A 26,378-nucleotide genomic window follows, 5' to 3' on the forward strand; every position below is an offset into this window, starting at 1 on the left:
TAATGCACAGAGAGCCTCACACAGTTCCTAACAGAGTGTTTTATGTTTAACAAGCGTATTCTAACTATTGGTATTATTTACCTAGTTTTCCTACCAGCTTTATCCATAATTCTCTCAAAATATAAGAATAATTGTTAAGCATAAAGTTATGAGTAAAGACATTCTTGCTTCTCTCATTTGTTTTTTGTGTTTTTAAACTCATTTAAGACTCTTAAGGCCTGAAACATTCGTGTTGAGTTTTCTAATGCCCTGGGAGTATAGGGCTATTTTTCACCTCTAAATTCTCTGTTTACTACATCACAGAGAAATAGTATACTTAAAATTCAGTATAGATAGATTCTGACCTAGTCACTTAAAAACCAATTTAAATAGTAATTTTAAAATGCAATAAAGACAGAGAAAAGTATATTTTTCAGTTTTCTGCATTTGGGAAACTCCTGTATTTTTCTTAAATTTCCATTTATGATATCCTTTGAATAGTGAGAGTGAAAATGAGATATAAAACTTTTTTTTAAAGACTTGTTTGAGAGTCTTTAAAAAGGGGCGCCTGGGTGGCTCAGTGGGTTAGAGCCTCTGCCTTCTGCTCAGGTCATGATCTCAAGGTCCTGGGATGGAGCCCTGCATCCGGCTGTCGGCTCAGTGGGAAGCCTGCTTCTTCCTCTCTCTCTGCCTGCCTCTCTGCCTACTTGTGATCTCTGTCTGTCAAATAAATAAATAAATAAATAATTTAAAAAAAACTTGTTAGAGAGAGAGAGCAAAACACGGGGGTGGGCTCTGGGAGAGGGAGAGAGAATCCCAAGCCAACTCTGAGCTGAGGGTGGAGACTGAAACGGAGCTTGATCTCACAGTCCTGAGATCACAACCTGAGCCAAAACCAAGAGTCAGACACTCAACCGACTATACCGCCCAGGTGCCCCAAAACTTTTTTTTTAGTTGAGAGCACTGTTTGTTTAGTAGGGCAAACTTATGGAAATCTACAAACACAGGAATTTAATAATGTTATCTCCCAGTCATGGGAATAACAGCTGGATTTCTTTTTCTTTTTCTTTTTTTTTTTTGCCTGTGACCTTCCTAAAAATTTTTTTACAATGAATGTTTGTTTAAGATAGTAAATATTTCAGGGTGCCTGGGTGGCTTAGTCTGTTAAGCACCCAACTCTTGGTTTTAGCTCAGGTCATGATCTTAGGGTCATGAGATTAAGCTGAATGTTGGGCTCCCTGGTCAGTGAGGAGTCTGCTTGAAGATTCTCTCCCACTGCCCCTTCCCCTTCCACTCACTCTCTGTTTCTTTCTCTCGCTCAAATAAATAAAATAAATCTTTTTTAAAAATAGTAAATTTTTCAAGAATGTGGAAGAACTGGAGTTCTCCTATCATGTAAGATGATACAATCACTTTGGAAAATAATTTGACAGTTTTTTTAAAAAGTTAAACATATACTGGCCATATAACCCAGCCTTGGGTATCCTAAGTATCTACCTAAGAGAAAATAAAATATTTCTATACAAAGACCTGTACACAAATATTCATAGCAGCTTTATTCATAATAGCCAAAAACTGGGAACAACAATCATCCATCAATGGGTGACTGGAAAAAACAAATTGTGGTATACCCATACAGGGTAACACTATCAGCATTAAGCAAGGAAGGAAGTACTTTACATAGCAACATGGATGAAATAATTGTGCTGAATGAAAGAGACCAGACCAGAAAGTATACTGTACAATTTCGTTTATATAAAACTCTAGAAAAGGCAAACTAATCTAGAACAGAAAGCAGATGTGTGGTTTCGGGAAGGTGCAGCATATGGGAGAGTCAGGAGCATAAAGAAAGTTTGGGGTTGGTGGATATGAGTTTATCTTGAGTTTGATGATGATTTCATGGATGTATACATATTTTAGACTATACAGTTTAAGTACAGTTTATTGTATGTCAATTATACCTGAATAAAGCTGTTAAAAAAAAAGCACAGATACTTGTGTTGTTGTCAGGCAGAAGAAGGATGAAGTGCTTGAACAGAAAGAGAAAGAACAATACTAAAGTGGAAAGGAAATAGGAATGGGTTAATGCTCAAGTGAGTTGAGTTGCACCTGAGTGGACTTTAGTCAGCGGTTTTCTGAGATGGGTCCATCCAACAGTCAGGAGAGCCAGGCCCACTCAAGAGGAGAAGACACCAAGCATAGGTGGGACATTTGTGCCAGGGCTTTTTCAAATGTTATGTCATTAGTTCCTTGCAATTCGAAGTGTAGTCTGTACATCACTGACATCAGCAAAACCTAGGCATTCTTAGAAATGCAGGCTCTTGGGCCCATCCCAGACCTATTAAACCAGAGTCTGCATTTTAATAATATCCTCGGTGATCCATATACAAATTAAAGTTTGTGAGGCTCCTGACCCAAACTACACAACAATCTAGAAGGTAGGTGTTACTTTCATTTACAGACAAGGAGACAGAGAGGTAAGATACTTGCCCACATTCATACTGGGCTGGGATTCAAACATTAGTCCATCTGAGTCCAAAGGCCCCATAATTTCCACTAGAAAATCGCTTTCAGAGAAGGAGTTCAGGGGAAGGATTCATTGGTTGGCTTGGAGATCTGGGCAAGGATTAAAAGTAGATGAGAAGGTAAGGGGAAGTAAATAAACAAGAACCAGCACCAAGATGTATAGGAGTATTTCTTAACATTTTTTTTTCTGCCCACAAAAGTAATATATACACATGATTGGAACATACTAAAATTGGAACATACTAAAAACTATAAAGAAGAAAATCAGGGGCATCTGGGTGGCTCAGTCATGTAAGCATTTGCCTCCAGCTCAGGTCAGGATCTAAGAGTCCAGAGTCAGGCTCTAGGCACAGCAGGAAATCTGCTTTTCCCTCTGCCCTTCTCCCTGCTCACGCTGTCTCTCTCTCTCTCTCTCAAATAAAATCTTTTTTAAAAAGAGAAAAAATTAAAACTGGTAATCCTACAACCCAGAGATGACTATTATTAAATGGTTTAACTTAAGGAATCTGAAGATTGCTGCCTTACCAAAAGTACACCCTGGTTAGGTCTATCGATATGGAGACTGAAAATCCTCAGTCTTTTGTGTTCAGTTCCATTAAATGAAGCAAATGTCAGTTAAGTGTAGGCTTTGTGGAAAATCCTGTAACAATAAAGCAAAAAGGGACAACAGACTGACCACCAGGAGATTCCAGTCTTGAGTTAAAATCAGCACAATAATTAGTTTATTAGCACCCACCTAAGGTGTGGGTGCTGATTGACTTCTGAGATTTGAGAGCTGTTACATAAGGCAACAGGACCAAAGGAAATGGAACACCGTGCGAGTGGGTTTTGTTTTTTTTTTTTAATTGATTGCTGCTAAGTCAGACATAGGAGGTGGGAAATAGGAGGGGGGAAAATACTTCACAAGAGCCATAGCAACTAAGTACTATTATCGTTATGTGAAGGAGAGTACACGGGGAGACAAAAGAGAGTTGAAATATCTGGATGGTGGAGAATCTCTGCCTCGGGCTTCTGTGTAACCACCAAGCTCTCTCAATTCCCAATTTGTTTTTATTGGGAAAAACATATACATTTGGTATGAAAAACATCAAGCGCTACAGACCTATAAAATTCCAATTTCTCTCAAATCCTTTTGAGAGTAGTGACCACAGTATTTAACATACTTTTTGTTTTTAATTACAAGCCCAACACATAAATGTATGCCCATTGGAAGAATGCAAAGTAAAAGTGAAAGTTCCCTCATCTGTCTCTTATTTCACTCTCCTCCCCTCAGAAACCACAAAGGTGTGGTGCTTATCCTGCCATCGATAGACATTGTGTATAGTTTGGAAAGTGAGGAATTTTAAAATTATGACTACAAAGACTGTTATAGTTTGGAACACAGCACCCACCATAAGAGGGATTAGAGGCATCATCGATTGTCGGCTTGGATGAAAAAAAGTAAATGCAGAAGCCAAAACTCCCTAACTGTGCGGGTATAACAGGACAACCCCAGGAGCCACGGATTGGGCACCATCCCTGGGGATATTACACCCACTGACTAAATTACTGGAACGACCACTTCAAGCAATTTTTTCCCTCGTAGGTCCTCGGGTCTGCATCTCACTTTCCGTTTAAAAACTACAGAATTCTGGAGCACTTGGGTGGCTCGCTTGGCTAAGCATGTGCCTTCAGCTCAGGTCACGATCCCAGGATTCGGGCTCCAGCCCCTGGGTGGAGCCCCCAACCTGCAGTGGAGCCCGGCCTGCTCAGTGGGGAGTCTGCTTCTCCCTCTCCCTCTGCCCTTCCCCCTTGCTCATACTCCCTCTCTCAAATAAATAAAACCTTTAAAAAATAAACAATACTCTTTCAAATGCTCCTTTTCTCTTTTGGTAAATTTCTCTAAACCCCAGCTTCCCACTTTCCAGCTCACTTAGCTGATACTGGCCAGTTGGTATATGTGGTCTTCCCTGTTGTCCCCTGCTATGCTGGATCTGCATCTGATTCTATGCTCTCTCCTCTCTGATGTCTTGGACCTTTCTAAACTCTTCTCCTTCCCCCCCACCACTGTTAGGTGTCCAGTAGTCAGATGCCACTTTGTTCTTTGCTCAGAAGGCAGGGACTTGCTAAAAACTCTTCTTCCAAAAGAAGACTATAAAGAAACCAGGAAGAATTGTTTATTTTTAAAAATCAGTAATTTAAAACAAAAAGAAAACACCAAAATGCAAGAGATGTATACACAAGAGCCACCATACACACAATGGCCACAGTCAAGATACAAAGGAGGAAGTCAGACAACAGAAGTTTGGTGAGTTTGTGATATTTTTTCCTTATTTTATTATTTATTATCATCATTATGACTGTAGATCAATGTGTCACAAATGAGTTTGCTAAAAGGCAATTTATCATTACTAAAAACAGCCAAAAATCTTTTTATCCTATGACCAATGACAGCAAAACCAGAGACGGAATTGACCCCTCTGGCCACTCGATGCCCTGAGGATGTGGGTGGGTGAGATGGGCTCCACCATCTACCCCAAGAGGCCATGACAGGTGGAAGGTGGTTCAGTGAGCTTATACTCAGAGTTTAGTGAGGGGAAGGGAGGGTTCCACAAAATTTGGATCATTCTATACATATGAACTGAACTTGATTATTTTAGTTCAATAATATAGCTATTTTCTATGTTATTATATACAGAACTGGTTTCTTATTATTTTTTTAAGGTTTTATTTATTTATTTGAAAGAGAGAGAGAGCATGAGAGGAGAGAGGTCGGGGGAGCAGCAGACTCCCCGCTGAGCAGGGAGCCTGATGTGGTACTTGATCCCGGGACTCCATGGTTCTGACCTGAGCCAAAGGCAGTCGTTCAACCAACTGAGCCACCCAAGCACCCTGGTTTCTTATCATTAATAATTTTAGACGTTTCTCCATGTCACACCTTGTGGTAGGCAGAATAATGCCCCACCCACCCAGTTGTTCATGTCGTAATCACTGTGAATGTTGTAAGGGACTTTGTAACTCCCCTTGATATTATCAGGAAACAGATTCTCCTCTAGAGCCTCTAGAAAGGAAAGCAGCTCTGCCTTAATGTTAACCCCCTAAAACTTACTTTAAACTTGTGACTTACACAACTGTAAGATGATAATTTGTGTTGTTTTAAGCCACCAAGTTTGTGGTAATTTGTGCAATTCATAGTGTTACAGCAGTAAAAAAAAAAATAATTCATGCCCCTTTTTCAGAATCACAGACATTTGGGCCTTGGTTGCCAGGAGCCAGTTCAGTAGAAATATTTGCCTTTCAAAGTCAAGTTTACCCATTGGTTAACCAGATTCTGGCCATATAGTGTATTTTTGGTACACTCAAGTTTGAGGAAGAGCTATTGTCCATTCCATAACTGAAGGGGTGGGAGTTGGGCTGAAACCTGAGCTGATCAGGAGCTTTGGTCTTGCACCTCCCATAGCTGCCCTCACCAACCTGGCTTAGTCCCAACTACCCCTTCTGGACAATTTCACAGACACGACACGCCAAGTGGGCCAAACCACTTCTGCCCTCTCTGCTGTCGCCAGTGTTAAACACAGAAGGAGAGGAACAGGAAGAGCCTTCTAGTCCCCAGGATAAAGGTCTCCCAAAGCTTTAGTTTCTTTCTGCTTAGCCTGGTCCCGATCTATCCCTCAGATCTCAGTGTGCACCACAATCAATCCTTTAACAAACCTTTACTGAGCACCTTGCTAGGTGCTGGGCACTGACCTGGCATTGGGGGATCATCTTTCTTCAAAGAGCTCAGAGACTCTGACTTATAGATGTGCAACTAAAATTATGATTCCAGGAAAGCAATTAACTCCACCTGGAGGGGTTAAAGAGCATGCAGAGGACTTTGGTGCCACGGAAAGAATGTGGACTTTATCCCTTAGATCATGATATACGCACAGCGAAGCTGGGTTTTTTTTGTTTTTGTTTTTAACTCACTTGTCTTTGAGGCATTTTTTGTTTGATATTTTAAAAAGCTTTTCCACATAGCTTCATGTTATTTTCTAATTATAAAATTCATATTCATTATGAAAAATTCAGACTACAGAGGTAAGAATAAAAATAACTTAAATTGTCTGTTAAGCCACCACCCAAAGATACTGTTAATGAACTGATGTTTGTCCCTAGACTTAGTCTATTTGTATACAGATATGAATATGGTTCTACATACAAAGATGTAATTATTCTGCATAGACATTTTTGCAAATAGGTTTTATTTAACTATATATCATGGACAATATATCCATTTCTATAATAACAGAGATCTGTGTAGTTTTCTCCTGCTTTCATAATACAGTTGTCCCTTGCACAGCATGGGGGTTATAGGACCTCCCCCACAGTTGAAAATCTGCATAACAGCATTTTTTTCCCAGATTTCCAGTTTTTCTTCTCTCTTTCACACACCACAGTTAGTTCATAAAATTTTTTTGTTTTACATTTTTTACACCAATGTAACAAAAAGGTGGGAAGGAAGGAGAGGTGGACAGTATTTTATGCCTATAAATGGGTGGGGGGCAGGTGGGGGGGGCTGGGGCAAACGAAAACACACGGTCTCTGCGGAAACACGGAGAGTTCTGACAGCAAAACGTGGTGGGAAGGAGGCCTCAGAGACGGAGGGTGTTGACTGGGCTTTATTCTCAGGGGAAGACGGCGCCGTGCTGTCGGTGAAGCCGGTGTTACATGACCTGGTGGGGAGGCGCAGGGCGAGGAAGGGAGCAGAAGACGAGTTCTCTAAGAAAGGAAACTAGCACGGAGCCGAGCTCTAACACTGCTGCTTTCTCTTCAAGGCCTCCACCAGGTCGTTCTTAAGAGCTTCTTGCTTTGATTTGTCTGCGAAAGTCTGCACAGACCTCAGCCCATTGACGATGTCCTTTGTTTTTCCAAAGTAAATCTCATTCAGCGTACTTCTGATTTTATTTTCCATATCCTTTACCAGGCGTCCGATATTGGCTATGTGCGGGGAGCAGTCGCTCACGGTCTCATCTTTCTCCATCTGTCTGGTCAGGCTGCCTCCGAGGTTCATGGTGCCGGAGCTGGATTTGTTGGTCTGCAGCCAGAGCATCACCGTGGAGGTCAGCTTGTAATGGGCGGTGCGACCACTGGATTTCTCCTGCACTTCTACCACGTGGATGGAATCCCAGCAGCCCTTGATCTTCTTGGATCCGTCTCCAGCCTTCTTTATGAGAATCACTCCAGCAAAGCCGTGATCCAGATCCCAGAGGTAGACAGATGAGACACCGCCTTCAAAGTACAGGTCTCGGTACTGGTCGAAGGCGTTGTTGGCTTCCACCTCCAGCTTCCTCAGCCCAGCGGAAGGCATGGCCCCATCTCCCAAAGGAGGGTCGTACCTGTTACTCCACGGTGACCTGTAGGAGTCCCCATCTCTGTTGTAGTCACACAAAAGGTAATCCTTTCCCACCACCTTGTCTCTGGCGATTTTCAGGGGCTAGTCAACAGAACCACTAATGACTGGAAACCTTACCAATAATATAAACATTCAATTAACACATATTTTGTGTATATATTATAAATGTATTCTTACAATAAAGCGAAGAGAAAAGAAAATATTAAGAACATCATAAGGAAAACACATTTATAGTATTAAACTGTATTATGGGGGGTGCCTGGGTGGCTCAGTGGGTTAAGCCGCTGCCTTCGGCTCAGGTCATGATCTCAGGGTCCTGGGATCGAGTCCCACATTGGGCTCTCTGCTCAACAGGGACCCTGCTTCTCTCTCTCTCTCTCTCTCTCTCTCTCTCTGCCTGCCTCTCTGTCTACTTGTGATCTCTCTCTGTCAAATAAATAAATAAAATCTTAAAAAAAAAAAAACCTGTATTTATGGGGAAAAAATCCACATGGTTCAAACCATGTTATTCAAGAGTCAACTGTATTTCCTTTTATGAATATACCATACTTTTTTACCCAATCCTGTATTGGGGACATTTCCAGTTTTTTCCTATTGTACCACAACCTCCATACTGAGACTGACCTCCATAGACTTTGTACCAGGTTACACTCCACTGCCCAATAGAAAGAGTGCTCATCTTTCCACACCCTTCTCTAAGGTAGTCATTATCATTGAAAAATTGCATCTCCTTGTTTGACTTCATATATTTTTTAAAGATTTATTTATTTTAGTGAGCACGCATGCACGCGCGCGCGAGAAAGAGCGCGGGTGCGCACGCACGTGCGGGCTTTGGGAGCGGCAGAGGGAGAAAATCATCAAGGTGACTTCCCACTGAAGGCAGAGCCCAAGGCGGGGCTCCATTTTATGACCCATGAGATAAGGATCTGAGGTGAAATCAGGAGTCATCTCCTCAACCAACAGAGCCACCCAAGGCCCCTTGACTTCATATTTTTTTAAAAGGCAGTTAGGTTGAAACTTCTTCACATGTTTGCTTGTTATATGTTTCCTGTTCAGTGAGTCTCCTATTAATGATTCTGTCAGCCAAAATCCCTATCACTGGGCGAGGTGCCTGGGTGGCTCAGTCAGTGGGCGTCTGCCTTTGGCTCGAGTCATGATCCCCGGGTCCTGGGATCGAGCCCCGTTTGGGGCGCCTGCTTCTCCCTCTCCCACTCCCCCTGCTTGTGTTCTCTCTCTCTCTCAAATAAATAAATAAAATTTTTTTTTTAAGATTTTATTTATTTATTTGAGAGAGAGGCAGTGAGAGAGAGCATGAGCAAGGAGAAGGTCAGAGGGAGAAGCAGACTCCCCATGGAGCTGGGAGCCCGATACGGGACTCGATCCCGGGACTCCGGGATCATGACCTGAGCCGAAAGCAGTCGTCCAACCAACTGAGCCACCCAGGCGTCCCAAATAAATAAAATCTTAAAAAAAAAAAATCCCTAGTCACTGGGAACAAACACTGACTAATGGAGCAGAGGAATGTGCTTAAAGAATATTTGTCAGGCAAATGTTACCAACTGGTAGGTGAAAGATACACAGAAGTTGATTTTATCATCTTCTTGACTTGTTTTTGTTTTTCAAAAAAGAATGTTAGAAGGAAGAGAGCCCTGAGAGGGAAAAGGCAGGGGAGGGTTGGGGAAATGATGGCAGTCTGGCCTGGATCCCTTCCTTTCCCTGACTATGCTCCCAGCTCTGAGGACAATGGCCATTTTGGCCTGGAGGTTCTCAGCCATCTTGAATGAGTCTACCTCTACCAGGCCCACAGCAGGGGTGACAAGAGCCAGGCAGCTCCTGTGGCAGCCTCAGCCCTCCAGGACAGTGATTTCCATCAGGCCACGTCCCTGATGGCCTTGATCAACTACCAAGTTTCAGACCAAATAGAATAGGATATTGATTTTTTTTTAAAGGTTTTATTTATTTATTTGGCAGAGATCACAAGTAGGCAGAGAGGGGGCAGAGAGAGAGGGGAAGCAGGCTCCCTGCCAAGCAGGGAACCAGATTTGGGGCTTGATCCCAGGACCCTGGGATCATGACCTGAGCTGAAGGCAGAGGCTTTAACCCACTGAACCACCCAGGTGCCCCAGGATATTGATTTTCATCTTGCCTTTCCCAGAAATAAAACCTTAGTTTTTGAATAGAAAAATCAGGTGAAGTACATACAATGGAAACTAATGTTGGTGACTGTATATTCAATACCATTTCTGAAAAGTGACTTTCTCAGAATTATCCCTGGATATCATGGGAGGACAGGGGCAAGAACAAGAGGGAATGTATTACAGACACAGATGTGTTGGATCTGAAACCAGAAGGTCTAGAACCTGGAAGATCATGGAACCATTATCATTGAAAGTTCCCCCAATAACGGGTCCGTGATTAAAGGAGCGAGACTGAGACAAAGCGAAGGCCAAGCAAAGTTTATTTTGCGACAAGCATCAAGAATCAAACCGAACGTTTGGGGCTGCGCCTCTTACAGAGAAGGCAACCTCTCTCTGCTTCACAGACTAGCTTTTAAGGGCAAAAGCCATGTGGTTGGGCCTGGTCATGCACAGGTAGCCAATGAAGATTATAACACACAGAAAGCTACACAGTCATGCTAGGTCACACATAAGTGACCAATTGAATTACAATTTACCCTATAGTAGACATTTGAACTAGCCTATCACCTTGGTCAGAATTGGCACCCAAAAGGTGGGGCCCATACTCCTTGGTAGCTAGGGAGACAGTATGCCCCCCCCCATTGGATGTCTCCACCTGGCCTGACCCACCCTGTATTTGGGCTTTGTTACCTGGGACTGGTTTCCAGGACTTGTTTTTAAGTAAGACCCCTGGGAGAAGGGGGGCAGGGACAGTTTAAGGTTTAAACAACAAGGTTATTGTTTAACCAGATGGAAGCGCTCTGGCTAAATAGGTCTTTACAATCATCATCATCATCAAATTAGGGTTAAGTAGTCATATCCAAATTCTGCTTAGAGTATTTGAAGCTCATGATAGAAAGAAATATACAAGGAAGCAACTTTGATAGAGTTGATTTCTGGTCCACAAACAATTTGGTGGTCAATGGTGTCACCCATTCAAGTTTTATGCTAAACCATCTGTTTGAAGGTAAGTAGAAAAGTAGAACCTGAAACTCAAACTACTTAACTTTTAAAAAAGAGGCTGAAAAATCCAGTAAGTTGTCACAGTCAAGACCAGTAATAGTCTCTTCCAACTTGTTTACAGGAAGTATTATGTGTGAAACAAATATAATTTAAATGTGAAAGGCAAGTCTTTACTTTTATCTAATCATATTTATTCAGTTGTACTTAACTGTGTAAGAGAAATATTTTTGCAGACTTTATATATAATACAATGAAGCCCTATTAACAACTGCATTTTCTGAAGTTTGAAAAAAAATTCAAATGTCACAGGTGATTTAAATAAATAAACAGTGAGCCTAATTGCAACACCAAACAATCTATTCTAAAAAGTTTCTCTTGGGACACCTGGGTGGCTCAGTTGGTTAGGTGTCTGACTCTTGATTTTGACTCAAGTCATGGTCTCAGGGTGGTGAGATAGAGCCCCATGTCGGGCTCTGCACAGGGCATGGAGCCTGTTTAGGGTTCTCTCTCCCTCTGCATCATCATCCCCCGCCCCTCCCCTCCTACCCCCACTTTCTCTCTTTCTCTCTCAAGAAAACAAAATTTTTTTCTCTTAACCAGGAGTTTCCATGTAAATGTAGCAATTACAGATTTATCCCAGAAAGCTGACTTACCTGATTCTGGATTGAATATAGATTTGGAAAACAAAGTCTCAACTTCTGTCTGCACATGCACCTCTCCTATAATGTAAAAAGAAGCATAGTTTTGAGAAACAGTAACATTTTTGAGATTTGTATAACCAAATATTATATTGCAATGTAAAATACAGATAAAAACATAGTAGTTTTATATACCTAGCCTATATTCTCCAAAGGTCATGGCTATAGACTGAATACTTGTGTCCCACCCCCCTTCCCATTCATATGTTGAAATCCTACCCCAAGGTGATGGTATTAGGAGGAGGGAACTTTGGGAGGTGATGGGGTCATGAGGGTGGATTCCTGAATTTATAAAAGAAACCTGAGCAGCTCCCTCAATCCTCCCTTTTACCATGTGAGGACCCAGTGAGAAGGCACCATCCGTGAATGAGAAAGCGGGTTCTCACCAAACACTGAATCTGCCAGCACTTGATCTTGGACTTTCAGCCTCTAGAACTGTGGGGAAAAAAAAAAAATCTGTTGTTTATAAGCAATCCCGTCTCCGATATTTTGTTATAGCAGCTCAAATGGGCTAAGACAAAGTTGTACTTTTCTTACTTAAATTAGGACAATTTTTTTTGAAGAAGTGAATAATATAGTCAAAATTTCTCAGTCTTGGGGACACCTTGGTTGCTCAGTTGTTAAGCTATCTGCCTTTGGCTCAGGTCATGATCTTGGGGTCCTAGGATCAAGCCCCATAACAAGTTCCCTGCTGGGTGGGGAGTCTGCTTCTCTTTCTGCCTCTCCCCCCAACCCCTGGTTTGTGCTTTCTCTCTCTCCCCCTCTCTCTTGCTCACTCTATCTTTCTCTCAAATAAATAAATAAAATCTTAAAAAAAAAACCAAACCGTTTTTCAGTCTCAATGAGGATGTAGATTTCTGTGTTAACAGACATTCAGCACTTAGCCAAAGTATAGAATTTTAAAAGAAATGTGAGAGAAATTAGGAATCTTACTTTTATATTATCCATCAACAGTGTTATGTTAATTTTGACATAGTTGCTGTTTGGGTAGTATTGGTTATCAGGAGGCATGAAAGAAGTATTGCTAAAAGGATCTGGACTTAACATAAGTATCTCTTTTCCTGAGCCCTCAAAAATCTTCAGAAACAATAAAAAGAATCTTCATCTAAAAGTTCTTTTAAGTAGATTCAAAAGGTAAATTTCAGATTGCCAGATCAAAGTAAAGTTATTTTGTTTCCTTTTATGGTTTTTTGTTTTCTTTTGTTTAGTTTGTTATTTGGGAGCCTTACCTTTTCATGTAGGCAAATTTATCAGTCACTTATCATAGCTCATGAATTTGGGATCATGGTTAGAAGGACCTTCTCTACTTTACATTTTTTTAAAAATTCACACTTTCTTTGAGTTTTTTTGAGGTTTAATTTTTTTTAAATATTTAAAGCCCTGCTCTATAAGAATTTATACTGGCATAAATGTGTCTTCAATATAGAAGTTTTTACTTTTTTAGTGAAATCTTTGTCTTTTATGATTTTTTTTTTTGTCTTTTATGATTTCTGTCGTAGGTGTTTTGGGGTTTGTTTTCTAGAATGACATTTCTTGGGAACAATGTGAAGAGTGGGCTGGAGTAGGACACACCCAGGTGACACGCTAGAAACTCTATCCCAGGGAGTCTTTAAGGGGAAGGACTGTTTTTTTTTTTTCATTTCAGTTCAGCTCAGTTAATATTTACTGAGAACCTACTCTTGCAGATACTGTGTTAAGTGCGGGAAGCACAAAGATGAAGAAGACATCTATCCGTTCTCAAATGAGGGTGACAAATGCAGAAATAGAATTATGAGTCAGTGGCAGGTACAATGAGAAAATAGTGTAAGGACCAATTAGTACCCCTAAGATGGGCACCTCATCTAGCCTAGAAGGGAAGATGATATTTGAGAATGCTTCCTGGAGGAAGTGAAGCCTGAGTTAAGTCCTCCCGCTGCCCCATTTGGATATTTAGAAAGTTAGAATAAGAATTTAATAAAGCATCTGAAATCCCCCTCCAATTAAAATAACTTCCTCTGCAAATTTGTTTTGCTTGTGAGATCCAGTGAAGAGCATATTATTTGCTAAGATACACATTTAATATCACTGAAAAGAAAGAACTGGGACAGGAAGCTGCCTTGATCAACAGTTGAATACAACTCCCAGAGCAAAGGAGAGAGGCCCCCAGGCCAGAGAGAGTCATCCTAGTGCACACTGATTATGAAAGAGGGCTGCATCAGAATTCTTCTCTCCCCACAGAGCCAAATGTAGCTCACTTGTTCTGACCTAGAACTAGAAGGCAGGGATCTTGAGGACTGGAGGCTGGAGAGGCAGATTTTAAGGATCTTATGCCTTCTGTAATGGACAGGAGATAAAAACCACTGAGGTGCTTCATTGGAAAGTGTCAGATCTGATGAAGAAACTTGGAAATCATCTGCATGGGCTAAGTAGGAAGATGTGAGAGGGTGAGATTGTCCAGGGATACCAAGGTGCAGAGGGCTTAATTTTGGGAGGGATTCTTGATCCCTTTGAGAATGTGACGAAACCTCTGGACTGTCTCTCCAGAAAAATGTCCCTTAACGATCACACAAGCATAGAGAATTTCAGAGGACTGTCAAATTAAGAATATTCAACATAGAGGGGAAAGAGAAGAGGCACGAAGAAGAGGATATTTGGATGACGATGAGGAGAGTAGGAACTAGGCCAAAGAAAGATGACCCAAGAAGTACAAGAAGAGCTAGGAGAGTAAAGTGATGGGAAGCTGCAGGAGAACAGAGATGTGAGGAGGGCATGGGCAACAGTGTTAACTGCTGTAGAGACTTGAACTAAGTTAAGGACTGAAACGTCTTTTGCACTTACAGTTAAGAAATCGTTGGTAACTGTGAATAGTTTCTGAGGGGTGATGGGTAATGGTAGTTCCAGATTTGTTTTAATTCAAGAAGTTTTAGGGATGGCGTCTGGGTAAAAGTGAGTGTAGAAGAGTGGCCTTGTATGTTTGCAGAGTACTAACATGCAGCTGAAAAATTGTCAACTGTCAGTAGAAAGGGTTGAGGAGCGCATGGAATCATTCATCTGTTCCCTGGTGCCTTCACTGTGATGGAGTCAAAAGCCAGAAAGCAATGGTTGAAAGAACGATGTGAGTAGAGGAAGTGGAGAAATTTGGTTCATTGGTATGTAAGAGATAAAGGGCAGTTAAAATGAGAAACAGGGGACACCTGGGTGGCTCAGTGGGTTAAAGGCCCCTGCCTTCGGCTTAGGTCATGATCTCAGGGTCCTAGGATTGAGCCCCACATCGGGCTCTCTGCTCAGCAGGGAGCCAGTGTCCCCCCCCCTCCCCCCCCTGCCTCTCTGCCAGCTTGTGATCTCTGTCTAAAAAAAAAAAAAAATCTAAAAAAAAAAAAAAACAATGAGAAACAAAAGCAAGAAAGGGATTTTGTTTCTAAGAATGAACACAGCCTGATATAGTTAGGCTGTGAATGCCCCAAGTGGCTCTTCCTAAGACCTGGTCTCTACAACAGCCTCATAAATCCCTTCTGAAACACTGAAATTCACCTTTGGTTCTTGGTGAGCTATTAGGAAATTCTTAACAGCTGAATGACATTACCAAAAAAAATCTGAACCCAACTCAGATATTTGAAAAGTTTTTCAGTACCTTAAATTTAAGCTACTTAATTCCCCCCCACACTCATCTCATTCTGATGTACAGCAAATCTTTTGAACAAAATTTTTCTTTTAAAGGTACCAAGAACCACAATCCTATAACCATGACAATAGGGCCCTAACTAGCATTTTTGATGTAGAGAAATTAGCTTCATTTTAATTTTTATTCTGAAATTCTACAAAGTCATGTGGGGTTCATTTATACACAGGATGTGGGCGCAGAACCCAGTATCACTCAGGGGTTAGCTGAGGCTCAGGAGGGTTATAGGGTTTTGCCTACCAGCTGTACCCATGTTCTCGCCTTTGTTGTTGTCTTGTTTTCTTTTCGCTCCTGAGCTTTTGAACCAGTTTTCCATTAGAATAGCCAAGAAGGTATAAAATTGTCTGTGTACCTCAAGCAAAAGTGTTTTAGCCTTGAAGATCTGTCTTCTAAATTCACAGGGGTGCGTCCTCAGTTAGAGCTGGGTGACAGACCTAAGTCCTGGTACCCCATGAAGGGCGAGCACCCCCAGGTGCTCTGCCTACCTGCTGAGATCTTGGTTGCCAGCAAATCTCAGGATTGCCTAGGGCTTTTCTATCCAATTGTGGTGGAGAAAATCCTAGGGATGGAAAGGAACATAACTTCATAAATCTCCTAGGAAAGGTGTGGGAAACAGGGGTCTTTAAAAAAAAAAAAAAAAAAACTGCTCCCAAATATCAATCCCCATAAACTGTACCCACAAACTTGGGGGGTTAAAAAGTGCAGTTTATTTCCCTTACCCTTTTAAGAGTTGTCTTTATCATTAGATTATATTCTCATGTTTCTATCAAGACGCAGTGGTTGGGGGATGCTGGCCCTTTAAGGGGGCAGCAGGGGATGGGCTGGGACTCTTAAAGCCAGGGCAGCAAATCAGCCCTGGCCTAGGCTGCCATGGCTAAACTAAGCAGAAAGGACAGCAGCAGTCAGGCGGTGGGTGTTGGCAACAAGGCAGCTCTTGTTGAGGGGGCCATGTGTATCTGTGTGGAAGTGCTTCTCCAGCTGCCAGCTCTGTTCCTTATTTCTGTCCCTTGGCAGGACAGCTCCCTGCAGCTGGGGGGTGAGGGCAGAGGCCGGGGCTTAGGGCAGTCTAAGAGCCCAAGGTCCTATTCCTTGAGACCCCGGGCTAATACTCCTCTGGCAACTTTGGTAGGGGGAGAGCATGGCTGTTTTAGGGTACCATGCCATCCTTACTGAGGAGGAGGCTGTCTCTGGGTTTTTTCCCCTGTCTCAGGTTTACCTTCCAGAGGCGAACAGTGTTTTCTTACCAGAGGAAGGAGACATGGTGGAAGTCTGCCAGCCTGCAAAGATGAAATGCCTTGAAGGTACTGCTCATTAGGGTGTGGAATCTGGATGAAAAGCCTTGGGGTGCAGAGACTTGCTGGTATGGTTCAGTGGACAGATGTGGGCCTGGGTATCCAGAATTATTAGGAGTGACTTCCAAACTCTTCGACTTGCTGACTACATCACATAAGTGACTGAGGTCACTTTTCTTTTTTTTTTCTTTTTAAAAGATTTTATTTATTTATTTGACACACAGAGATCACAAGTAGGCAGAGATGCAGGCAGAGAGAGGGGGAAGCAGGTTCCCTGCTGAGCAGAGAGCCTGATGCAGGGCTCAATCCCAGGACTCTGAGATCACGACCTGAGCCAAACGCAGAGGCTCAACCCACTGAGCCACCCAGGCCCCCTGAGGTCACTTTTCTAGGCGCTATTTTACCCCCTTCATGGGGAAATGATCACTACAAGCCTTGCAGGACTGCTCAGAACAGAGCACTGTGTGAAGTATCTGGAGCACAGTAGGCTTTAATTGCAGTGAGTGCCCGTATCTGGCACTTGATTGGCTAAGGAGGCACTGAGAGGAGCTGTTAGGTGGGGGAGAGCAGGTAGAGCAACGTGGGGTGCTAACTAATGAGGTAATTGAAGAGATGTGGAAGGCAAAGGTGTTTGGCACCTGCCAGGTTCCATTTGCTCCAGTCGGGGGGGTGGGGGTCAGGGGTAACAAGGTGGGGAACTGTTTGAAGGTGGTGCTGGAGATGACTTATGAACAGAAGTGTTCCTGAGAAGAGCCTCTCTAGACGAGATTCCTCACACCTGCATCCCTAACTACTCCCTCGTCAGGCCCCTACTTAAACCAAGACCCAAGCAAGTCCTATAGTTCCTCAGCTCCTGAGGAGGAGCTGGTGTCTGCCTCCCATTTGGATGAGGAGGAAGAGCAAGAGGAGGAGGAAGAGGAGAATCTGGATCCAGATCTAGCCCCAGAGCTGGAGGAGGAGGAGGAGGAAGAGGCGGAGGAGGAGGAGGAGCATGACCTCCGGGATCCAGCTGTCCTCAGTGCTATCCACAACACCCAGGTACCAGGGCAGGAGGGAGTGGGGAGACAGTCGGCCGGAACTCTCTGCAGCTCACAGACAGTTGCTAAATATCCTTCTCTACTGCTTTCTAGCCCTTGCCTTAACCATTTGGCCATGACAAAATGGCCTCCCCACCTGCCTAGATAGGTTCTGGGTTAACACTTCCTATTTCAGGCTTAAACCTGAGTAGAGACTCTCTCCTTCCTCTCTGCTTCTTCCTACCTCTCACTTAGTTTCTGATGCTGTCTTCACCTTAAAAACCAGGTCATATCAGGGTCGTGCACAGCCCACAGGTGCTGGTTGAACTCCTGGTACTGAAGATGAGTCATCCTTGGCCCTGGGCCCCTGTGTCTCAGCAGTTCATTCCTGGTATTTATTCTCTTAGATTCCCACAACCAGTGGAGAGCGACAAAGATTCCTATAAAGAAATGAAATCATGGGGCGCTTGGGTGACTCAGTCGGTCAAGTGTCTGCCTTGGGCTCAGATCTTGATTCCAGGATCCTGGGATTGAGCCCCACATCTGTTACTCAGGCTCCCTGCTCAGCAGGGAGCCTGCTTCTCCCTCTCCCTCTGCCTGCCACACCCTCTGCTTGTGTTTGATCTCTCTCTGTGTCAAATAAATAAATAGATAAGTAGATAAATAACCTTAAAGAAATGAAATCACTCAGTCTCCCTCAACCTTTTCCTGAGATACCGGTCTTGCTTCTTCTTCTCCTCAGAGGAAGCAGAGGTCCTGACCCAGTTGATTTTTTTACTGCAAGGGAGGGCCAGACCATCACTGTCTTGGATATTGGAAGTGACTGGCCTTCCTTCACTCCATACCCAACAGACACTGATAACTATAGAAGACACTTCAGGGACTCATTCAAGCCTGATTTCTTCCCTCCCATTCCAGAGAGGCCTTCTCAGCTCCTCTGGAATCAAGGCCTCTGGTGTGCTGGGGATGTCCCCTGCTTCCTTGCACTTTCTGTGGCAGGTGAGTCCCTCCAATCTCCATCCTGTGTCAAAGTAATAGCATGTGGAGACAGAGCATGTGGAGTGTCCCTTAGTCTGTCCTTGACCTTGTTCTGGTGATGAAACAGCCCAAGTGAGGTGTGGGAGATGGGAGACACCCATAATGTAGAGTAGGTTGGTAAATGACAGAGGTGGTCCTGGGACAACTGGCCGTCCATATGGAAAGGACAAATGAGAGCCCTACTTCCACCTCCCTACGTTTCAGCAGATGAGCAGCATGGAGCAGAGGGCTAGAAAGAGCAGCTACCCTCAAATGAACTGTGTCCTGAGAACACGACCTGGGCCAGAGGAGTTTCAGGAAATCCTGCAGGGAGAATGAGACCACCATTGCAGCTCTGAGGAAGGCTTCAGAGGAGTCCAAAAAGAGGCAGACAAGCATTGCCTCAGGGGCTGAAGGCACAAGAGCCTGAATAAATGACCATCACAGGGAGGAGAGAGAGAGAAAGAGAGAGGTACTGACTCACCAGACAGGAAAGGCACATGCCCCCACATTGTCAGGGACTAAAGAGCTTCCCTAGGAGACGACAAACTCTGTTGGGTGAGGTTCTTGTGGGAGAAAAGGCAGGTGAGAAAAAGGAACAGGAGCAGCATTCTGTGTGGAGCTTCCCTTTTCCCAGAACTCTAAATTCCATTCTCAGACGCTGGACTACCTCTCTCCAGTTCCTTTCCGGACTACCTTTCCCAGTGCCAGCTCTCCAGCACGGCACTTTGGACCTCAACTTCTCTCACCAGACCCAGCTTTCTTCTGCAGCCTGCCAACCTCCTGGCTCCCTAGTTTCAGGTACTGGCTCAGGGTGCTGGGCACCCCAGCATCTCCCCCAGACTGAGCTCTTCTCTGGAGTTATCAGGACGTAGTGGCTGAGGAGGGATGGGGCTACCTACCAGCTGCCACAGAAAAACACCTACAGAAACCTAGTCTTAGAAGTGTGCAGTGGAGTCCCGTCACTTCTCCCTCACAGAGGAGGAAGTGGAGGGCCCGGGGGCTAAAAAGAACTTACTTGAGGTTAGCTGGCACGGCAGAACTGAGATTAGGACTCAGAACTCCCAACGACCAGGCCAGATGAGTTTCTACTGTGTCAACATTTCCTGCAGCGCAACTGCAGGAAAATAGATCCTGGAGGGGAATGTGAGCCCTGCCGAGCCAGGGTTGCATGGTTTCACGTGGCTGACTTTGGGGAGGCACGCGGGTGGGTGGGGTTGCCTTAGATGTTCCCCTGAGCTTCCTAGAGGCTAACTGGATGGAAGGGTAGGGAGTCGAGTGCTTTCTTTGACCCAGCCCAAGTTTCTTTCTAAGTCTGCCTAGCCACCTGACCCAGCTCCACCCTCAGCACCAACGGATCCTGCAGCTGCAGCAACACAGTCGAACACCAAGGTAAAGCCTAGAAGAGCAGCAGGGTTGAAGGCAGCTCGTTTGCATGCTGGGTATCCCCCCTCCCCCCCCCACCCAGAGTTCCTGCACAAGACTCTCCCCATGTTGCCTACCTCCTGTACTCTGTTCCATCCCTCCCTGCTCACCACTCCTTGGGAAGCTGTGGGAGGGTGGGTAGGTCTAAAGGAATTTTCCTTTCTGGCTTGAAGTGCCCCAGCCAAGAAGCCTTGGTCTCAGCAGCCAGACCCCTATGTTAACCTCATGACCCGAAAGGAGAAGGACTGGGTGATTAAAGTACAGATGGTTCAGCTGCAGAGTGAGAACCCCCACCTGGATGACTACTACTATCAGGTGAGCCCCAGCAGCTCCTCTCAGCCTCTGACCTTGGCATCCAACAGGCCTGGATTCCATGGGTCCTCTTGGATCATTTCTCTAGCTCTTAGAGGGCCATGTCCAGTCAGGTGGGAGAGTCAGTCACTACAGGATAGGGGCCATATCTCAAGATGACATCCCAAGATCCTTCCCCTCTATTCTCCTGCACTTCAGACAAATGGGATTATTTACAATTCCCCAAACACCAAGGTTTTGTCTTCATCCTTTGCCAAGAATTTCCCTTATTCAGCATTGAAATATGGACTTTTCCACTTTTGTATACTTCTGTGGGTCTTAGAAATATCTCGTTATAAATGTTCACCTACTTTTTGCTTTTTTTAAAGATATAAAACACATGAACTTTATGAACCATGGGATTCGACTTGTTGACTTGAATAAATGCCAGCAGACATATTAACTCCTTACCCTCTGCTCCCTGTCTTCCTTTTGCTTACGAGGCAAGCTTTGCTTATGGGTTTTTGGGTTATCTGAGCTGTGTTCCACTTTGTTTCCAACCTCTGTAAGCCCCCTACTAAGGTTCCCACCTTTATCTCCTTCCTATTTAGACTAATTTCTTCCTTTCTTTCCACCATGCTTTAAAAACTTTCTGCCTAGATCACTGGAAGCAAAATATTTTACCTCTTGCTTTTTTAGCACTGCTCCTAAATGAAAGAGCTTTATTCAAATCCTTGTTTGCCTCACGGTAGGTGGATTTATTTTAGCTTGGGATTTTACAGATTTCCTTAAGAAGACGTTAGAGCTGCTGGGCCATTCTTTGGAAGCCTAAAACTGGCCTGGAGTGGTATTAGCTACTGGCCAATTGATAGTAGTATTATCTCTGTACTACAAACTGCCGATGGTCTTCGTGCCATCAGATAACTGTGATTTTTGGAAAGCAGAGGTAGGATCACAAAACTAGAAGGGAAGGGTGAAGGAAAAGTGTGCAGTATATATCCGAGGAAGAAGGAATGCAGGAAGGTTACAGATGCTGATATGGGTTTGCTTGCTGGCTCTCCACGTGGCTATCTGCCTTTTCATCAGATCTGGTGGTGGTGTCTAGCTCTTGAAGTCCTCAGTATAGAGACCCCAAGCCAGATGTCATGAGGCCCAGGGTACTCAAGATGCTTCAGAGTGGTTGGCAAGGGGTCCGGAGGGGCCAGGATCCTGTCTGGAATGAATGCAGTAGGAAAGGGTGTATTAAGAGGTTGCACTTGAGAACTTTAATTCTAAGTTCCGAAGATGAAGATACATTTTTCTATTCCATGGACACTCAGGAATATTATCAGAAACTAGAGAAAAAGCAGACAGATGAAGAGCTACTTGGGCGAAGGAGCAAGTTTGAATCACTCAAGTTGGTAACACCCTACATTCAGAAGGCAGAGGCTTATGAGTCAGGTAGGACCAGGGCTGACCTGCTGGGTTGGGATGGATATCTGGGTAATGGAGGGTGGGAAGGGAAGGGGAATATGCTTCTCCTGACTCCTTTTTGTGCAGTGGTTAGAATTGAGGGTTCCCTGGGCCAAGTAGCTGTATCAACGTGTTTTAGCCCTCGCCGAGCTATTGATGCTGTACCCCATGGATCTCAAGATCAGGTAAAAGTGCTATCTTCCAACAACCTTTTTTTTTTTTTTTTTTTTAAAGATTTTATCTATTCATTTGTTGGAGAGCGAGAGAGAATGCACAAGCAGGTGAAAGCAGCAAGGAAAGGCAGAAGCAGGCTCCCTGCTGAGCAAGGAGCCTGATGTGGTACTTGATCCCAGGACGCTGGGATCATGACCTGAGCTGACGGCAGACACTTAACTGACTGAGCCACCCAGGCATTCCTCCCATAACCCCCCCCTTTTTTTTTTTTTAATCTTCCCTGTTTTGGAGAAAGGACAGGGGCACTCTCATGCTTGAGGTCAGATTTTGACTTAAGCGTGAGAAAGAAGTGTGGTCAGACTTGGTGTTAGCTTTTCCAGCTCTATGTCTAGCTTGCCTGAGGTCTGGGCTGCTGCTCTGAAGGTGTGGCTGATGGCCTGGGACTCTCTCCTAGGAGACAGGAGCTGCAAGCAGTCAGAGGCTTCAAGTGTTGGCCCGGATTGAAAAGGTGAGATAGCAACTCCTTAAGGATGAATTCTTCATTTACCCTTGGGAGTGGGATATTTCTCAAATTGATCTCTTCTTTTCCCACCTTTGAATTTCCAGATGTTTCTTCAGTTGCTGGAGATAGAGGGCCAGAAGGACGGGCTGCCACAGCCCTGCTCCTCTGAACAAAGGAACAACCAGATTGAGAAGCTCTTCCAAGCCTTAAAGACCCCAGAGCAGAATACTCTGGAGTGAGTGTGGGAGGCTCACATCTCCAGCCCAGCAAGGGAAAGATAAGCAAACCCAAGGGCTTTCCTTCTGCCCCTCCTTTCTGGCACGAAGCCAGAGCCCTCTATGCAGAGCCCTGAAAATGTCTTCCTTTCTCACATGTAGGGAGGCAGCAGATGGCTTCCTGCAGGTGCTCTCCGTGAGGAAGGGGAAAGCTCTAGTGGCAAGGCTGCTCCCTCTCCTGCCCCAGGATCGAGCTGTTAGCCTTCTTCTGGCAATCACCCACCATTTGCCCCTCCTAGTCAGGAGGGATGTAGCTGATCAGGTACTGTGGCATTGAGGAGATAAGAGGATGGTTTTGTGCATGGGTTAAAGATCCTTCTTCTTCACCCTCTCTCCCATCCCCAGAGATACCCCAGAGAGTGCTGGGCAGGGAGAGGTGCCAAACCTGCCTCCCTTGGTTGAGGAGGTTATAGAACCAACTACTATAGGAACGACTGATCATCTTGAGTACAATGACCAAAAAACACAGACATGCGGTTGTACAGGTGTGAGTGGGCTGTGGAGGTTTGAGAAGATAAAGACTCCCTGTGAAGTGTTAAGCCTCATATCTACCCTTCTTAGGGAAGACATCCTAGATAAGTGGGTATTGGAGGACCACTTAATAGTGGTTGGAAGGACCTGAGTAGTAAGTAACCCGACCAGGAAAGTACCAAAAGCAGGTCATCCAGAAAAGGGAATACAGGCAAAGTAGGAGGAGATAACGTTGTAGTGGAGACTGAGAGAGATACTTACTGACCTTTTTGCAGGCTCTACAAATGTTATTCAAACCCCTGGGCAAATGTATCAGCCACTTGACCTTCCATGAACTCCTCCAAGGACTTCAGGGTCTAATGCTGTTTCCACCTGGCTCCTCAGAGAGGCCGGTCACTCTGGTACTTCAGAACCAGGTAACACAGTGGGAGGCTTTGCTCTTTCCACAGATGGTCTCCAGGTGGTATTACTGGCAAGGACTAAGCAACAGAGTATTACCTCTCCCTCTTCTCTGTAGTGCTTCTCCATGTCAGTGAGCACTAGGATCACCTGGAGAGCTCACCAAACACCAGTTCCTAGGTCTCACCCCCAGAGAGTCTCATTTAGTAGACCTGGGGTGTGGCCCATCCATTTGCTTTTCTAACAAGCTCCCTGAGGACGGTGCTGATGGGAACCTCTAGAACAGAGGTCACCAAACTTTTTTGATGGTGTATCCCTCTTAGTAAAAAGCTCTGAACCCTGTCACCCATGTGCTAGTCTAGAAGTCCTATACATGTCACATTACCCTAAGTACGTAATAAATACAAGATAGAAAATTTTAAATGCATAGACTCTAGATGTGAAAGTTGATAATCTTTTAATACTCTAATGGATTATTTTGTGAACTCCTCTATGCAAATCTTTGTCTAAAGAATTGCTGCTTTAGTGGGGTCCATAAACTACCTGCATCAGATTCCTGAGTCTGTTCCTGATCTATAGACTGACTGCTGAGAGTAAAACCCACAAGTGTGCATTTAATCAACTCTCCACAAGGATCTTTTGGAAAGTTCAGAGCAGTGATATCCTTCAAAAGGTCTGAGAGTTCTTTGGCCAGCCATTGTAAAATCGGTTTTACAAGTGTTGAACTGCACTTTTACATGTGAACCTGTCCCCCCCTTTTTTGGGGGAAATAGCAGAGCCAAGGAAGTGCAGAATGCCTCTTGTGAACTCTTTTGACCTTGCCTACTGTATCTCTTGCAGTTTGGAATATCTTTGCTCTATGCCCTACTAAGTCATGGGGAACAGCTGGTATCCCTAGAGTCTTCCCTTGAGGAGCCCAGCAGTGATCATACAGCTTGGTAAGATCTTAAAGGCCTTGTAAATGCTATTTCAGTATCCCTGGGATATATAGGCTGAACCTGGTGAGCTATTACCTGAGTGGTATATTCAAGTATTGGGAGGAAGTTGGACAGAGAAGAGAAAAATATCAGAGTGATAGCTGTTCTCCCTTCTCCTCTGTTTTTCCTTCCTTCCTTCTTTCTTTTCTAGTGTCCTAGAGTGTTGGTTTCCCATGGAAGGCAGTAGAACAATGATTAAGGGGACAAGCTTTAGAGTCAAACAGACCTAAGTTGGAATTCTGCCTTTGTCAGCAGCATTGCAACTTTCAGACATGTTACTTCCCGTCTCTAAGCTTGTTACTTCATCTATAAACTACGGATTTAGGGATAATGATGATAATCAGAGTTCTTAAGAAGGAGGATATGTAAAGCACTAAGCATTGCCTGACACATGCAAAGTATGCAAGTGTTCTCTTAACTGTTTACAAGCACAGAGGTTGATAGTGGTAGTGGTGGAAAAATAATTTGGAACCTTGGCCTTGAGTCTACTTCCTGCATAAATACGAAGACTTTGATGTTTTTTCATCTTCTCTGCCCTCCAGGACTGACATGGTGGTTCTGATTGCCTGGGAGATAGCCCAGATACCAACAGCATCTCTGGCAGAACCCCTAGCCTTCCCCAGCAACCTTCTTCCTCTATTCTGTCACCATGTGGACAAACCCTTGGTACAGCACCTAGAAGCTAGGATGGAGTAAGTGATGGTAGAAATGAGGTTATAGCCCCTTGTTCAAGCCCTGTATAGGTTCTGTCATTTCTTTTAAGCCAAGAATATAGAGGATAACTTGTATTTAGAAGTAGTTCTATACACGTTAGCATTTACCCAGTAATCCATCTGTCTGGGTTAGGGTCCTGAAGCCTATTTCTTCAGCCAAACCTTTTAATTTATTCCCAGTTCCTTTGCTCATTGATCACGCTAAGCTACCTAAGGGCAAGGATTAATATGAGAAGCTGAATTGTTAATTGAAGAAATATTTGAGGGACAAATCTAAAAGTATGAGTGACATGAAGGTCACTTCTGTTCTCAGAATTTACCAACTGCTGGAAAGAGTAATCAAATCACACGAATACTTTAGAAAATAGAATTGTTTACTGTTAAAAATCTGTTCTCTTTGTAGGCTTGCTTGGGTCTACTGATCCAGTTGTTCTGAAATACATATATGTGGGAAAATTTAATCATCAGACACTAGCAGTATGGGCTAGGTCTACAGGGATCCAGAGAGTCTGAGGACATTTTTTTATGCCTTGATATATTGGAGGATCTCACCCAGAACATTTCCTTATGTTCTCCTTAAAAACCTGAATGATCTGCCTAAAACTCATGACACAATAAGGTTTAATTAAAGAGATAATAGAATGATGTGTTGAAATTTGTGATAAGTTAGGAGGTATAATGAAAGCCATTTTCTTACGTATGAATGCCTCCAAAATGTCCTTAATAAAAGGGATAAGGTCTGGTTATGTCTAACAATATGACCTTGGAAATTCCTTCTCTGCTGACTTTTTTTTTTAAATAAAAAAATAGGGTTGGCTGTAAATATTTCCCTTGGGATATGAAATGTTTGGTTTAAGTTGACAAACAAGGTCACGTATACATCAATCCCTGGAGTCCCTTTTATGAACTAGGCACCGTTTTAGGCGGTAGGTGAACAGTGAGCAGTGAAAATTCCCTGTTCTTCTGAAGCTTTCATTCTGGTTAGACAGGTACTGATGGCAA

At 43.9% G+C, this 26,378-nt stretch overlaps 2 protein-coding genes across 2 annotated transcripts; one reads left to right on the forward strand and one right to left on the reverse strand.

Annotated features, from left to right (window-relative positions):
• The first annotated feature begins 4,739 nt into the window (after positions 1–4,739).
• Positions 4,740–25,706, forward strand: PATL2 (PAT1 homolog 2). The gene is made up of 15 exons (XM_032856618.1): positions 4,740–4,792; positions 16,583–16,673; positions 17,470–17,702; positions 18,599–18,679; positions 19,356–19,498; positions 20,012–20,089; positions 20,296–20,437; positions 21,733–21,853; positions 21,953–22,050; positions 22,494–22,547; positions 22,646–22,776; positions 22,919–23,078; positions 23,563–23,703; positions 24,527–24,624; positions 25,206–25,706. Exons 1-15 carry the CDS (start codon positions 4,745–4,747, stop codon positions 25,357–25,359), a joined length of 1,773 nt encoding a protein of 590 aa, XP_032712509.1. The 5' UTR covers positions 4,740–4,744; the 3' UTR covers positions 25,360–25,706.
• On the reverse strand, positions 7,263–7,964 carry LOC116867176 (F-actin-capping protein subunit beta-like). The gene has a single exon (XM_032856619.1). The coding sequence runs from the start codon at positions 7,829–7,831 to the stop codon at positions 7,274–7,276; it is 558 nt and encodes a 185-aa protein (XP_032712510.1). The 5' UTR covers positions 7,832–7,964; the 3' UTR covers positions 7,263–7,273.
• Positions 25,707–26,378: the final 672 nt, after the last annotated feature.

This window comes from Lontra canadensis, unplaced genomic scaffold (genome assembly GCF_010015895.1).
Source record: "Lontra canadensis isolate GAN:19392208 unplaced genomic scaffold, GSC_riverotter_1.0 scaffold12, whole genome shotgun sequence".
In the NCBI taxonomy this organism is placed as follows: Eukaryota; Metazoa; Chordata; class Mammalia; order Carnivora; family Mustelidae; genus Lontra; species Lontra canadensis.

Excerpts from the sequence above, each read along its gene's own strand:
- LOC116867176 (XM_032856619.1), bottom strand. The coding sequence starts at position 7,831 with ATGCCTTCCGCTGGGCTGAGGAAGCTGGAGGTGGAAGCCAACAACGCC.
- PATL2 (XM_032856618.1), top strand. The coding sequence starts at position 4,745 with ATGGCCACAGTCAAGATACAAAGGAGGAAGTCAGACAACAGAAGTTTG. Across the intron at positions 17,703-18,598 it reads GTGCTATCCACAACACCCAG|AGAGGCCTTCTCAGCTCCTC; the intron begins GTACCAGGGCAG and ends CTCCCATTCCAG. Across the intron at positions 22,777-22,918 it reads CCAGAGCAGAATACTCTGGA|GGAGGCAGCAGATGGCTTCC; the intron begins GTGAGTGTGGGA and ends TCTCACATGTAG.